This window comes from Oncorhynchus clarkii, chromosome 13, assembly GCF_045791955.1.
Source record: "Oncorhynchus clarkii lewisi isolate Uvic-CL-2024 chromosome 13, UVic_Ocla_1.0, whole genome shotgun sequence".
Lineage (NCBI taxonomy): Eukaryota > Metazoa > Chordata > Actinopteri > Salmoniformes > Salmonidae > Oncorhynchus > Oncorhynchus clarkii.
In genome coordinates this window covers 25,034,627-25,049,997 of record NC_092159.1, presented here as the reverse complement: position 1 = coordinate 25,049,997, position 15,371 = coordinate 25,034,627, and the positions used below count along the sequence as shown (strand labels likewise).

The window sequence follows — 15,371 nt, the reverse complement described above, 5'->3', positions numbered from 1 at the left end:
AGCTCGAGCTCAGTGAGGTTGGATGGAGAGCATTTGTGAACAGCAGTTTTCAGTTCTTTCCACAGATTCTCGATTGGATTCAGGTCTGGACTTTGACTTGGCCATTCTAACACCTGGATATGTTTATTTTCGAACCATTCCATTGTAGATTTTGCTTTATGTTTTGGATCATTGTCTTGTTGGAAGACAAATCTCCGTCCCAGTCTCAGGTCTTTTGCAGACTCCATCAGGTTTTCTTCCAGAATGGTCCTGTATTTGGCTCCATCCATCTTCCCATCCATTTTAACCATCTTCCCTGTCCCTGCTGAAGAAAAGCAGGCCCAAACCATGATGCTGCCACCACCATGTTTGACAGTGGGGATGGTGTGTTCAGCTGTGTTGCTTTTACGCCAAACATAATGTTTTGCATTGTTGCCAAAAAGTTCAATTTTGGTTTCATCTGACCAGTGCACCTTCTTCCACATGTTTGGTGTGTCTCCCAGGTGGCTTGTGGCAAACTTTAAACGACACTTTTTATGGATATCTTTAAGAAATGGCTTTCTTCTTGCCACTCTTCCATAAAGGCCAGATTTGTGCAATATACGACTGATTGTTGTCCTATGGACAGAGTCTCCCACCTCAGCTGTAGATCTCTGCAGTTCATCCAGAGTGATCATGGGCCTCTTGGCTGCATCTCTGATCAGTCTTCTCCTTGTATGAGCTGAAAGTTTAGAGAGACGGCCAGGTCTTGGTAGATTTGCAGTGTTCTGATACTCCTTCCATTTCAATAGTATCGCTTGCACAGTGCTCCTTGGGATGTTTAAAGCTTGGGAAATCTTTTTGTATCCAAATCCGGCTTTAAACTTCTTCACAACAGTATCTCGGACCTGCCTGGTGTGTTCCTTGTTCTTCATGATGCTCTCTGCGCTTTTGACGGACCTCTGAGACTATCACAGTGCAGGTGCATTTATACGGAGACTTGATTACACACAGGTGGATTGTATTTATCATCATTAGTCATTTAGGTCAACATTGGATCATTCAGAGATCCTCACTGAACTTCTGGAGAGAGTTTGCTGCACTGAAAGTAAAGGGGCTGAATAATTTTGCACGCCCAATTTTTCAGTTTTTGATTTGTTAAAAAAGTTTGAAATATCCAATAAATGTTGTTCCACTTCATGACTGTGTCCCACTTGTTGTTGATTTTTCACAAAAAAATACAGTTTTATATCTTTATGTTTGAAGCCTGAAATGTGGCAAAAGGTCGCAAAGTTCAAGGGGGCCGAATACTTTCGCAAGGCACTGTAGCATCCTCTCCTTTACATTCAGTCTGATATAACATCCTCTCCTTTACATTCAGTCTGATATAGCATCCTCTCCTTTACATTCAGTCTGATATAGCATCCTCTCTTTTACATTCAGTCTGATATAGCATCATCTCCTTTACATTGTCTGCCTAACATCCCCTCCTTTACATTCAGTCTGCCTAACATCCTCTCCTTTACATTCAGTCTGATATAACATCCTCTCCTTTACATTCAGTCTGATATAGCATCCTCTCCTTTACATTCAGTCTGATATAGCATCCTCTCTTTTACATTCAGTCTGATATAGCATCATCTCCTTTACATTGTCTGCCTAACATCCCCTCCTTTACATTCAGTCTGCCTAACATCCTCTCCTTTACATTCAGTCTGATATAACATCCTCTCCTTTACATTCAGTCTGATATAGCATCCTCTCCTTTACATTCAGTCTGATATAGCATCCTCTCTTTTACATTCAGTCTGATATAGCATCATCTCCTTTACATTCAGTCTGATATAGCATCCTCTCCTTTACATTCAGTCTGATATAGCATCCTCTCCTTTACATTCAGTCTGATATAGCATCCTCTCTTTTACATTCAGTCTGATATAGCATCATCTCCTTTACATTCAGTCTGCCTAACATCCCTCCTTTACATTCAGTCTGCCTAACATCCTCTCCTTTACATTGTCTGCCTAACATCCTCTCTTTTACATTCAGTCTGCCTAACATAATCTCTTTTACATTCAGCCGGATACAACATGCTCTCCTTTACATTTAGTTGGATATAACATCCTCTCCTTTTACATTCAGTCTGCCTAACATCCCCTCCTTTACATTCAGTCTGCCTAATATCCCCTCCTTTACATTCAGTCTGTCTAACATCCTCCCTTTTACATTCAGTCTGCCTAACATCCTCTCTTTTACATTCAGTCTGCCTAACATCCTCTCCTTTACATTCAGTCTGCCTAACATCCTCTCCTTTACATTCAGTCTGCCTAACATCCTCTCCTTTACATTCAGTCTGATATAACATCCTCTCCTTTACATTCAGTCTGATATAACATCCTCTCCTTTACATTCAGTCTGATATAACATCCTCTCCTTTACATTCAGTCTGATATAACATCCTCTCCTTTACATTCAGTCTGATATAGCATCCTCTCTTTTTACATCTGCAGGGCTTTCACTAACATTGTCTGTCCATGGAAGTGAGACTCACACACGATAAATGACCAGACAGGTTGATGCCCGCCTACTCTCTCTTACGACATTGAGTGGATTTTTCTAAGGCCAAGACTGACAACTCCTTACACACACACACACACACACACACACACACACGCTTACATAATAGTAGAGATATTGTTCTGTAGAGAAAGGAGTTTGTGAATTGGTAGAGAGAGAAGGACAGAGTATACATGAAATGGCCTCTTCAATTAGCAGAGCTGCACTTGGCAGACACTGAGGGGCCACAAGGCCCCTATTATGGAATGACTATCATACTGAAGGCCTCAGAGCAACACACACACACGGTCTTCACTCACGTTGTCATTGCTGCCTTTGTTGTCCTCGTATTTCGTCTCTATGTGAATGGAGAACTTGGGCAAGAAAGAACACTGCAAAACAAAACAAACAGAAAAACATGTCTCAGGTGAGATACTTGAAAATGGTGGTAAAACAACAGCTTTCACCTGAAATTGGTGTTTAGTTTCAGAATGGTTTGTGTGGCAGAGACATTTAGTCTCTAGACTTCTTGTACCAATATCCCCACCAACTGATGCGTTTGGTTCTTTGTTCAGAAAAAGGGGGGATGAACGTATGAGAGTATGCTCGTGTCTGAGTGGTCTTTTGACTCACACACAGCCTTTTATTGCGCCTGAAACGGGCTCCGTCACTGTCAAAGCCATGTCTCCCCTCCACCCCCCTTTCCCCTCCATCCTCTCCTCCTCTCTATATTAAGCCATATGACTCAGTGTGGTGGCATTTATCACTTTCAGAGGATTTGAAAATGCCACAGCTCAAAGGCTTTAGAAGTTTCAGACATTATGTAACAGGTGGCAGACGGTCATCGGTCTTAAACCCTTCTCAGACATTAAAACACAGCTACGGTAGAGTTTTATAATGGGTTGAAACAGATGTTGGTTCTTAACACTTCCTGTGAACTACCAGTGTATAAAGCATCATTTGTATGTATTATGGATCCCCATTAGCTGCCAAGGCAGCAGCTACTCTTCCTGGGTTACAGCAAAATTCAGGCAGTTAATGCAATATTAAAACATTACAATCCGTCCATGTTGCTGCATTGAATGAGTCCGGACACCCCGCCCACTACTGGACTGCGGTGGCTCTCTTCACAGCTCTGTGACCAATCAAAAGGAAGGGATACTTACTGTGTACTCTAGAGAGGCAGGCGCAGGAGGGACGCGTGGAAGCAGAGCGGGGAGAAAACACAACACAGTTTAGGGCTTTTCAATGACGCGACAACACGGTAGCAACGCAGACAGGTTACGATGTGACACGAGAAACAACCCACCTCACACATCCGGGAAACGCTTGCTGAACCTTTGCCACGCTCTTTTGAAGAAGCTTTTGTGGGAAATGGTGCTGACCCGACGTTCTAATAACGTTACGAGAATAATAGTCGGACATGTGTTATTTCAAAACCAAATGGGGACCGGACAGAAACATTCCTAGAATGTTCTCTCAGAACTTTTTTTTGGGGGGGGGTGTAGCTAGCCTGGCCATGCTATGAGCTCAGTGCCACAGTAACTGGATTAGGTTGAGGTTAGCCCGGTGCATTTCCGCTAGGGTTACGGTCGATACGTGGTCAGAGTTCATTTCTGACCTAACACAAGCATTAGTGGTGCATGGTATGAATGGATCCTGGTTCTACAATGAGACGTCGGTGTTGAGCGTGCGCTCACCTGTGATGGTGTAGGGGTAGTAGTTCCAGGCCTTCTCTGTTACGTAGAAGATGTTGGGCACCACTGCTCGAGCCCAGCTGGGCAATTTACTGTAGATAGAGCGAGAGATGGAGAGAGAGAGAGAGAGAGATAGAGAGAGAGAGATCGAGAGAGAGAGAAGAGAGAGAGCGGGAGAGAGAGAGAGAGAGAGAGCAAGAGAGAGAGCGGGAGAGAGAGAGAGATGGAGAGATGGAAGAGAGAGGAGAAATGAAAAGCAGGAGAGGAGAAGAGATGCATCATGTCTGATTAATTGGAGCCATCCTCATTTCTAAAGTTGGAGTGGTTTCTCTTCCTTCCTTGTTTCCTTCTCAAGGTGAGTGGGCGTGTAACAAAAGAAGCTTGAAAATTAAACTGGGAACATTGAAAAAGATGACGAGAGACAGCAGCACTTACCAGAGCCGTCTATAGCCTCACGACACTGCCTCAATGGGTTTGGGTTTTTTATTATAACGGCAAGGTTCGGTGGGAGAGGTTGAGCTCTCTTTTTCACGCAGGTGCACCGAAACACACAAGCTTTGGCAGGGAAGGCTGAAGGGGACATTCACTCAAAGGCTCTAGTGAGTGTCCACGTTGTGACATAGAGATTGGTGTGTGTGTGTGTGTGTGTGTGTGTGTGAGAGAGAGTGCATATAAGCCTCCAACCTCCAATAAAAGCTTTAGAAATTCAATTTTCTTTGATCACACAACGATAGAGAAGTCAGCTACATGACTGAGTGCGTGGCGACAGCTTATATGAAAAGAAACAAAAACGCCAAAGAAATGTTGACAGGCCGACTATTCACAGCCTGTCCCCCAAAAGCAAATGACTGTCACTCCATCTGCTCATCGTCACTCATTCTTCTTTTAAAACAGTCCCTCGTGCCCGTCCACACATTGGTACGTCACACTGCGCCCGCCTAGCTCTGAAAGCGGTGGTAAGGTATCGCTATCCCCACACCCCACACTTTTCACACCTCACCCATTTCCTACAGTATTTAAAGACTCTGGCAGGGAAACCAGTCATTTGCGCTTAAGTTCGGAAAGTGTGGACTAGTGTGTGTGTGTGTGTGTGTGTGTGTGTGTGTGCCCGCAAAGTAAACCCACTCATTTTATTCCAGCACAATATTAACTATCCGAGTCAATGTGTAAATGAAGACCATTGAAATAATGAATTCCTAAATTCATGTTTAAAGTTAAGAGGTTATTCAAGCCAGAACAATAATCTAGCGAATCAGAAAGGTGATTGAGTGCTGGGGACCATGACGCAATGCCCACTGGCTTCAATTTCCTGCCTGCTTTGGAATGTTAGGGACAGTGTATTTCTATTAAATAAATCACATCTGTCCTGTTCTTGTTGTGATGCACGAGACATAACTGGCCCTAAACTAAATGGTCTTCTATTCCACTTAGAATGTTCTTCTCATCTTCAAATCATTTTCCATGACATTTATGTTTTCCCGACAGAAAGGCCTTGGTTTGCACGGAGGGTTGAGAAGAGCTGGCGGATTCAGTGCGTCTAGGAGTAGTCTCTCCCTCCCACGTTCTCCTCTCTCTCCCTCCCACGTTCTCCTCTCTCTCTCCCTCCCACGTTCTCCTCTCTCTCTCCCTCCCACGTTCTCCTCTCTCTCTCCCTCCCACGTTCTCCTCTCTCTCCCTCCCACGTTCTCCTCTCTCTCCCTCCCACGTTCTCCTCTCTCTCTCTCCCTCCCTCCTTACATAAGGCAGACACCTGGTTCACTAAGCCTGAGATGGATGTTTATGGAGAGGTTGCACTTGTAGTAGTCAACATGGACACGGACACGGACACGGACACACACACACACACACACACACACACACACACACACACACACACACACACACACACACACACACACACACACACACACACACACACACACACACACACACACACACACACACACACACACACACACACACACACACACACACACACACGGCTGAAAGGCACCCATCTGCTGTGAAGAACTAGAGCAGGGGGAGTGTGTTTAAGAGGTGGTAGGGGCTTAGGTAACTGCAGCCGTGGTTGCACATTGAGTGGAGAGTTAACATATGCACACACACACACACACTGTCCCTGCTGTTGCTCAACCTCACTAGATAATTCCCTCATCGTCATACTGTGTCCTCTGATGTACTGTGTCACCATAAGACAGTACTTCACGTGTTCACCCCTTCTCTTACAATAATGAACGGTGACGGTTTTCCTCCTGGGAGTTGGGTAGTGACAAATTGTTATGATCGTAATACTGTAGTCTATAGCCAGTCCTTATTCAAACTGTACGTGATGTATTCCCATGACAGATTCAAGCGGGACGGACTGTCATAAGACCTGACCCAAGGATGTGTCGTTTTGAAGAGCCTGCAGCAGGTTTTTTATGATCATGTTAAAATATGTCTCCTTCTGAATATGCATATCTCTCTCTCCTGTGTCCCTCTGTTCCCCTCCTTCCCTCTCTCTCGTCTCCCTGTTCGTCTCTCTCTCTCGTCTCTCTCTCGTCTCCCTGTTCGTCTCTCTCGTCTCCCTGTTCGTCTCTCTCTCTCTCGTCTCCCTGTTCGTCTCTCTCTCTCTCGTCTCCCTGTTCGTCTCTCTCTCTCTCTTTCTGTTCCCCTCCTTCCCCCGGTCTCTCTCTCTCTTTTCTGTTCCCCTCCTTCCCCCGGTCTCTCTCTCTCTCCTCTGTGTCCCTTTGTTCCCCTCCTTCACTCTCTAGGATGAGCTGTACAGCAGGGCAGACCCTGCTGACTCAGCACCTTTAGGTCCCGGGCATCCTGACCGCTGACACAGGTATTTGTGCTGAAATCTAGCTCTCTCTGTCCGTAGATCTTGCACTTTGGAAGTTTCTGTCCTTGGATGCTCAGCGATGCGCTGGGAAGGTCACGCACACACACACACGGCTGAGAGCCAAGAAGTGAAGGGGGAGTATTGTGTGTTGCACAGCTGTGAGGGCTAAGTAACTCGGGGCAACGCCACAGCAGCAGTCTGCCATGCGAAGCCTCGAGTGTGTGAGGAACAACACTGTTGGCGTTTCAAATGGCACCCTATTCCCTACATAGTGCCCTAAACCTATAGATGATGTCCTCCCCCCCCCGGGTTTTATTTTCAGTAGAAGAGCAGCCCCCGCATCTTGTTTTGGCGTACAACCCTTGACCACAGATCTCAGATTGTACCTTTAACGCGGGTGGATGACGGCCACTCACCTGTTGAGGTAGACACGTTTCTCAGTGAACTGACCCTGACCGTGGGCGGGGTCCTCAAACGGTTCATTCTGGACCACCTCCACCCCTTCGCCGCGGTCACTCTGCTCATGGCTGTGTTTGCTGATCATATATAGCTGACCAATCCTGTACTGGAGAGAACAGAGGGAGACAATGTTTAGGGTACGACCGCCGACATGAACATGCTCCGTTTAACAAAAGGAATTTAATACAGCTGATCCGAGTCCTGTAAAAACGGAGGAAACAGAGAGGTGGACCCGACCGTGACGTGAACATTAACAGGCGTGACTAGGAAGAACACGCGTGGATTCTAAAACAGTGCCTTCGGGAAGTATTCACACCCCTGGGCTTTTTCTACATTTCGTTGTGTTGCAAATTGGGATTCAAATGGATTGAAATGTCATTTCTTTGTCAAATCTACACAACATAGTGTAATGTCAGAAAATAAAACACAAAAAAAATGTAAATAAACACTTGATTACTTTTTTTCCCTCTTTCTCTACTGTATTATTGGCTGTATGTTTGTTTATGTGTAACTCTGTGTTGTTGTTTGTGTCGCACTGCTTTGCTTTATCTTGGCCAGGTCACAGTTGTAAATGAGAACTTGTTCTCAACTGGCCTACCTGGTTAAATAATAATCATAATTTTTTAATTAGATAAGTATTCAACCCCGAGTCAACACACGTGAGAATCACCTTTGGCAGCCATTAGAGCAGTGTCTGTGAGAGCTTTGCAAACCTGGATTGTACAATATTTGCCCCTATTTTTTTTTCTTAAGTATTCAAGCTCTGTTAAGTTGGCTGTTGATAATTTCTAAACAGCCATTTTCAAATCTTGCCATAGATTTTCAAGCCGATTTAAGTCAAAACTGTAACCAGGCCACTCAAACATTGTTGGCAAGTAACTCCAGTGTATATTTGGCCTTGGGTTTTCGGTTATTGTCCTGCTGAAAAGTGGATTTGTCTGGAGGAAACAGAGAGGGGGACCAGACCAGAGAAGGGTTAGGCTTATGCCAGCAGCAGGAACATGTTCAGCAACAGAATAAAACAAATAAGAGAGAGTTCAACCGACAACCACACAGCAATGTAAACGTGAACCACACAGATATGATCATCTACTATGACACGTCAACACCAGATAAATGGCGGTTTCTGTTTTTGTGAGCTTTAAAAAAAAAATCGGTCACAAATGCTTTATTAAAACAGTTGAGTTTGAGGTAGATTTCATTTCACCCTTCAGGATGTCAACCACCAACACTTTGAAGTCACTGTTTTCAGGGCTCTTGCCCTTTCCTTTGAAGACGACTAGAAAGACCACCAGTGAAGTGCTTCTGAGACTTCCTGACCAATCTATTGAGGCTTTAATAATTCAAGGTTAATCCACAAAGACTGGCTTTTGATCAGAGCTGCTATCCCAGAGCAAGAGACAAAGGATGGAAAGAGAAGAGGAGGTGGGAGGGGGTAGGGAGAGAAGGGAAAGGACAGCGAGAGAGAGAGCGAGAGAGAGAGAGAGAGAGATGAAGAGGGAGGGGAGGGTGAGGGCTGGGAAAGGAGTGGAAAGATACAGAGGGAAAGAGAGGGGGCAGAGAGGTTGGGAGAAGAGGGAAGGCATTAGAAAGACAAAGGGGAAAGATAAAGATGGGAAGAGGATTGAGAAAAAGTGCCGGCAGAGAGAGAACGATAGGCAGAGAGAGAGGATGAACGAAGAACCAGGATAGGCAGAGAGAGAGAATGAACGAAGAACCAGGATAGGCAGAGAGAGAGGATGAACGAAGAACCAGGATAGGCAGAGAGAGAGGATGAACGAAGAACCAGGATAGGCAGAGAGAGAGGATGAACGAAGAACCAGGCTAGGCAGAGAGAGAGGATGAACGAAGAACCAGGCTAGGCAGAGAGAGGATGAACGAAGAACCAGGCTAGGCAGAGAGAGAGGATGAACGAAGAACCAGGATAGGCAGAGAGAGAGGATGAACGAAGAACCAGGATAGGCAGAGAGAGAGGATGAACGAAGAACCAGGATAGGCAGAGAGAGAGGATGAACGAAGAACCAGGATTAGCAGAGAGAGAGAGAGAGAGGATGAACGAAGAACCAGGATAGGCAGAGAGAGAGAGAAGAGAGAGAGGACGAATGAAGAACCAGGATTGGCAGAGAGAGAGGATGAATGAAGAACCAGGATTGGCAGAGAGAGAGAGAGGATGAATGAAGAACCAGGATTAGCAGAGAGAGAGGATGAACGAAGAACCAGGATTAGCAGAGAGAGGATGAACGAAGAACCAGGATTGGCAAAGAGAGAGGATGAACGAAGAACCAGGATAGGCAGAGAGAGAGGATGAACGAAGAACCAGGATAGGCAGAGAGAGAGGATGAACGAAGAACCAGGATAGGCAAAGAGAGGATGAACGAAGAACCAGGATTGGCAGAGAGAGGATGAACGAAGAACCAGGATTAGCAGAGAGAGAGGAACGAAGAACCAGGATTAGCAGAGAGAGAGAGAGAGGATGAATGAAGAACCAGGATAGGCAGAGAGAGGATGAACGAAGAACCAGGATTAGCAGAGAGAGAGAGAAGAGAGAGAGGACGAATAAAGAACCAGGATTGGCAGAGAGAGAGAGAAGAGAGAGAGGACGAATAAAGAACCAGGATAGGCAGATAGAGAGGATGAACGAAGAACCAGGATAGGCAGAGAGAGAGGATGAACGAAGAACCAAGATAGGCAGAGAGAGAGGATGAACGAAGAACCAGGATAGGCAGAGAGAGAGGATGAACGAAGAACCAGGATAGGCAGAGAGAGAGGATGAACGAAGAACCAGGATAGGCAGAGAGAGAGGATGAACGAAGAACCAGGATAGGCAGAGAGAGAGGATGAACGAAGAACCAGGATAGGCAGAGAGAGGATGAACGAAGAACCAGGATTAGCAGAGAGAGAGAGAGAGAGGATGAACGAAGAACCAGGATAGGCAGAGAGAGAGAGAGAGAGAGATAACGAATGAAGAACCAGGATTGGCAGAGAGAGAGGATGAATGAAGAACCAGGATTGGCAGAGAGAGAGAGAGAGGATGAATGAAGAACCAGGATTAGCAGAGAGAGAGGATGAACGAAAAAACAGGATTAGCAGAGAGAGGATGAACGAAGAACCAGGATTGGCAGAGAGAGAGGATGAACGAAGAACCAGGATTGGCAGAGAGAGAGGATGAACGAAGAACCAGGATAGGCAGAGAGAGAGGATGAACGAAGAACCAGGATAGGCAGAGAGCGAGGATGAACGAAGAACCAGGATAGGCAAAGAGAGGATGAACGAAGAACCAGGATTGGCAGAGAGAGAGGATGAACGAAGAACCAGGATTAGCAGAGAGAGAGGAACGAAGAACCAGGATTAGCAGAGAGAGAGAGGATGAATGAAGAATAAGGATAGGCAGAGAGAGGATGAACGAAGAACCAGGATTAGCAGAGAGAGAGAGAAGAGAGAGAGGACGAATGAAGAACCAGGATTGGCAGAGAGAGAGGATGAACGAAGAACCAGGATTAGCAGAGAGAGAGGATGAACGAAGAACCAGGATTGGCAGAGAGAGAGGATGAACGAAGAACCAGGATTAGCAGAGAGAGAGAGAGGATGAACGAAGAACCAGGATTAGCAGAGAGAGAGAGAGGATGAACGAAGAACCAGGATAGGCAGAGAGAGAGGATGAACGAAGAACCAGGATAGGCAGATAGAGAGGATGAACGAAGAACCAGGATAGGCAACGAAGAACCAAGATAGGCAGAGAGAGAGGATGAACGAAGAACCAGGATAGGCAGAGAGAGAGGATGAACGAAGAACCAGGATAGGCAGAGAGAGAGGATGAACGAAGAACCAGGATAGGCAGAGAGAGAGGATGAACGAAGAACCAGGATAGGCAGAGAGAGAGGATGAACGAAGAACCAGGATAGGCAGAGAGAGAGGATGAACGAAGAACCAGGATAGGCAGAGAGAGGATGAACGAAGAACCAGGATTAGCAGAGAGAGAGAGAGAGAGGATGAACGAAGAACCAGGATAGGCAGAGAGAGAGAGAGAGAGAGATAACGAATGAAGAACCAGGATTGGCAGAGAGAGAGGATGAATGAAGAACCAGGATTGGCAGAGAGAGAGAGAGAGGATGAATGAAGAACCAGGATTAGCAGAGAGAGAGGATGAACGAAAAAACAGGATTAGCAGAGAGAGGATGAACGAAGAACCAGGATTGGCAGAGAGAGAGGATGAACGAAGAACCAGGATTGGCAGAGAGAGAGGATGAACGAAGAACCAGGATAGGCAGAGAGAGAGGATGAACGAAGAACCAGGATAGGCAGAGAGCGAGGATGAACGAAGAACCAGGATAGGCAAAGAGAGGATGAACGAAGAACCAGGATTGGCAGAGAGAGAGGATGAACGAAGAACCAGGATTAGCAGAGAGAGAGGAACGAAGAACCAGGATTAGCAGAGAGAGAGAGAGGATGAATGAAGAATAAGGATAGGCAGAGAGAGGATGAACGAAGAACCAGGATTAGCAGAGAGAGAGAGAAGAGAGAGAGGACGAATGAAGAACCAGGATTGGCAGAGAGAGAGAGAAGAGAGAGAGGACGAATGAAGAACCAGGATTGGCAGAGAGAGAGGATGAATGAAGAACCAGGATTAGCAGAGAGAGAGGATGAACGAAGAACCAGGATTAGCAGAGAGAGGATGAACGAAGAACCAGGATTGGCAGAGAGAGAGGATGAACGAAGAACCAGGATTAGCAGAGAGAGAGAGAGGATGAACGAAGATACAGGATAGGCAGAGAGAGAGAGGATGAACGAAGAACCAGGATAGGCAGAGAGAGAGGATGAACGAAGAACCAGGATAGGCAGAGAGAGAGAGAGAGAGAGAGAGAGGATGAACGAAGAACCAGGATTGGCAGAGAGAGAGAGAGAGGATGAATGAAGAACCAAGATTGGCAGAGAGAGAGAGGATGAATGAAGAACCAGGATTGGCGGAGAGAGAGAGAGGATGAATGAAGAACCAGGATTGGCAGAGAGAGAGAGAGGATGAATGAAGAACCAGGATTGGCAGAGAGAGAGGATGAACGAAGAACCAGGATTAGCAGAAAGAGAGAGAGAATGAATGAAGAACCAGGATAGGCAGAGAGAGAGGATGAACGAAGAACCAGGATTAGCAGAGAGAGAGAGGATGAACGAAGAACCAGGATTAGCAGAGAGAGAGAGAGAGAGAGAGGATGAATGAAGAACCAGGATAGGCAGAGAGAGAGGATGAACGAAGAACCAGGATAGGCAGAGAGAGAGGATGAACGACGAACCAGGATAGGCAGAGAGAGAGGATGAACGAAGAACCAGGATTAGCAGAGAGAGAGAGAGGATGAACGAAGATACAGGATAGGCAGAGAGAGAGAGGATGAACGAAGAACCAGGATAGGCAGAGAGAGAGGATGAACTAAGAACCAGGATAGGCAGAGAGAGAGAGAGAGAGAGGATGAACGAAGAACCAGGATTGGCAGAGAGAGAGAGAGAGAAGATGAATGAAGAACCAAGATTGGCAGAGAGAGAGAGGATGAATGAAGAACCAGGATTGGCGGAGAGAGAGAGAGGATGAATGAAGAACCAGGATTGGCAGAGAGAGAGAGAGGATGAATGAAGAACCAGGATTGGCAGAGAGAGAGGATGAACGAAGAACCAGGATTAGCAGAAAGAGAGAGAGAATGAATGAAGAACCAGGATAGGCAGAGAGAGAGGATGAACGAAGAACCAGGATTAGCAGAGAGAGAGAGGATGAACGAAGAACCAGGATAGGCAGAGAGAGAGGATGAACGAAGAACCAGGATAGGCAGAGAGAGGATGAACGAAGAACCAGGATTAGCAGAGAGAGAGAGAGAGGACGAATGAAGAACCAGGATAGGCAGACAGAGAGAGAAGAGAGAGAGGACGAATGAAGAACCAGGATTGGCAGAGAGAGAGGATGAATGAAGAACCAGGATTGGCAGAGAGAGAGAGAGGATGAATGAAGAACCAGGATTAGCAGAGAGAGAGGATGAACGAAGAACCAGGATTAGCAGAGAGAGGATGAACGAAGAACCAGGATAGGCAGAGAGAGAGGATGAACGAAGAACCAGGATAGGCAGAGAGAGAGGATGAACGAAGAACCAGGATAGGCAAAGAGAGGATGAACGAAGAACCAGGATTGGCAGAGAGAGAGGATGAACGAAGAACCAGGATTAGCAGAGAGAGAGGAACGAAGAACCAGGATTAGCAGAGAGAGAGAGAGGATGAATGAAGAACCAGGATAGGCAGAGAGAGAGGATGAACGAAGAACCAGGATAGGCAGAGAGAGAGGATGAACGAAGAACCAGGATAGGCAGAGAGAGGATGAACGAAGAACCAGGATTAGCAGAGAGAGAGAGAGAGGACGAATGAAGAACCAGGATAGGCAGAGAGAGAGAGAAGAGAGAGAGGACGAATGAAGAACCAGGATTGGCAGAGAGAGAGGATGAATGAAGAACCAGGATTGGCAGAGAGAGAGAGAGGATGAATGAAGAACCAGGATTAGCAGAGAGAGAGGATGAACGAAGAACCAGGATTAGCAGAGAGAGGATGAACGAAGAACCAGGATAGGCAGAGAGAGAGGATGAACGAAGAACCAGGATAGGCAGAGAGAGAGGATGAACGAAGAACCAGGATAGGCAAAGAGAGGATGAACGAAGAACCAGGATTGGCAGAGAGAGAGGATGAACGAAGAACCAGGATTAGCAGAGAGAGAGGAACGAAGAACCAGGATTAGCAGAGAGAGAGGATGAATGAAGAACCAGGATAGGCAGAGAGAGGATGAACGAAGAACCAGGATTAGCAGAGAGAGAGAGAAGAGAGAGAGGACGAATGAAGAACCAGGATTGGCAGAGAGAGAGAGAAGAGAGAGAGGACGAATGAAGAACCAGGATTGGCAGAGAGAGAGGATGAATGAAGAACCAGGATTAGCAGAGAGAGAGGATGAACGAAGAACCAGGATTAGCAGAGAGAGGATGAACGAAGAACCAGGATTGGCAGAGAGAGAGGATGAACGAAGAACCAGGATAGGCAGAGAGAGAGGATGAACGAAGAACCAGGATTGGCAGAGAGAGAGAGAGAGGACGAATGAAGAACCAGGATTGGCAGAGAGAGGATGAACGAAGAACCAGGATTGGCAGAGAGAGAGGATGAACGAAGAACCAGGATTAGCAGAGAGAGAGAGAGAGAGAGGATGAACGAAGAACCAGGATAGGCAGAGAGAGAGGATGAACGACGAACCAGGATAGGCAGAGAGAGAGGATGAACGAAGAACCAGGATTGTCAGAGAGAGAGGATGAATGAAGAACCAGGATTGGCAGAGAGAGAGAGGATGAATGAAGAACCAGGATTGGCAGAGAGAGAGGATGAATGGAGAACCAGGATTGGCAGAGAGAGAGGATGAACGAAGAACCAGGATTAGCAGAGAGAGAGAGAGAGAGAGAGAGGATGAACGAAGAACCAGGATAGGCAGAGAGAGAGGATGAACGAAGAACCAGGATAGGCAGAGAGAGAGGATGAACGAAGAACCAGGATTGGCAGAGAGAGAGAGAGAGGATGAATGAAGAACCAGGATTGGCAGAGAGAGAGAGAGAGGATGAATGAAGAACCAGGATTGGCAGAGAGAGAGAGAGGATGAATGAATAACCAGGATTGGCAAAGAGAGAGAGAGGATGAATGAAGAACCAGGATTGGCAGAGAGAGAGAGAGGATGAACGAAGAACCAGGATTGGCAGAGAGAGAGGATGAACGAAGAACCAGGATAGGCAGAGAGAGAGGATGAACGAAGAACCAGGATTGGCAGAGAGAGAGAGAGAGGACGAATGAAGAACCAGGATTGGCAGAGAGAGAGAGAG

General features: G+C 46.3%; 1 protein-coding gene across 1 annotated transcript in view; it reads right to left on the bottom strand.

The window, feature by feature from the left end:
• Positions 1-15,371, bottom strand: part of LOC139424686 (cytoplasmic phosphatidylinositol transfer protein 1-like) — a 90,619-nt gene that overhangs the window by 28,035 nt on the left and 47,213 nt on the right. The window contains exons 2-5 of the mRNA XM_071176757.1: positions 7,452-7,600; positions 4,215-4,303; positions 3,681-3,688; positions 2,835-2,906 (exon numbers count right to left, since the gene is read on the bottom strand). Coding sequence (XP_071032858.1) covers positions 2,835-2,906; positions 3,681-3,688; positions 4,215-4,303; positions 7,452-7,600 — 318 coding nt within the window. The remainder of the gene's footprint in view (positions 1-2,834; positions 2,907-3,680; positions 3,689-4,214; positions 4,304-7,451; positions 7,601-15,371) is intronic.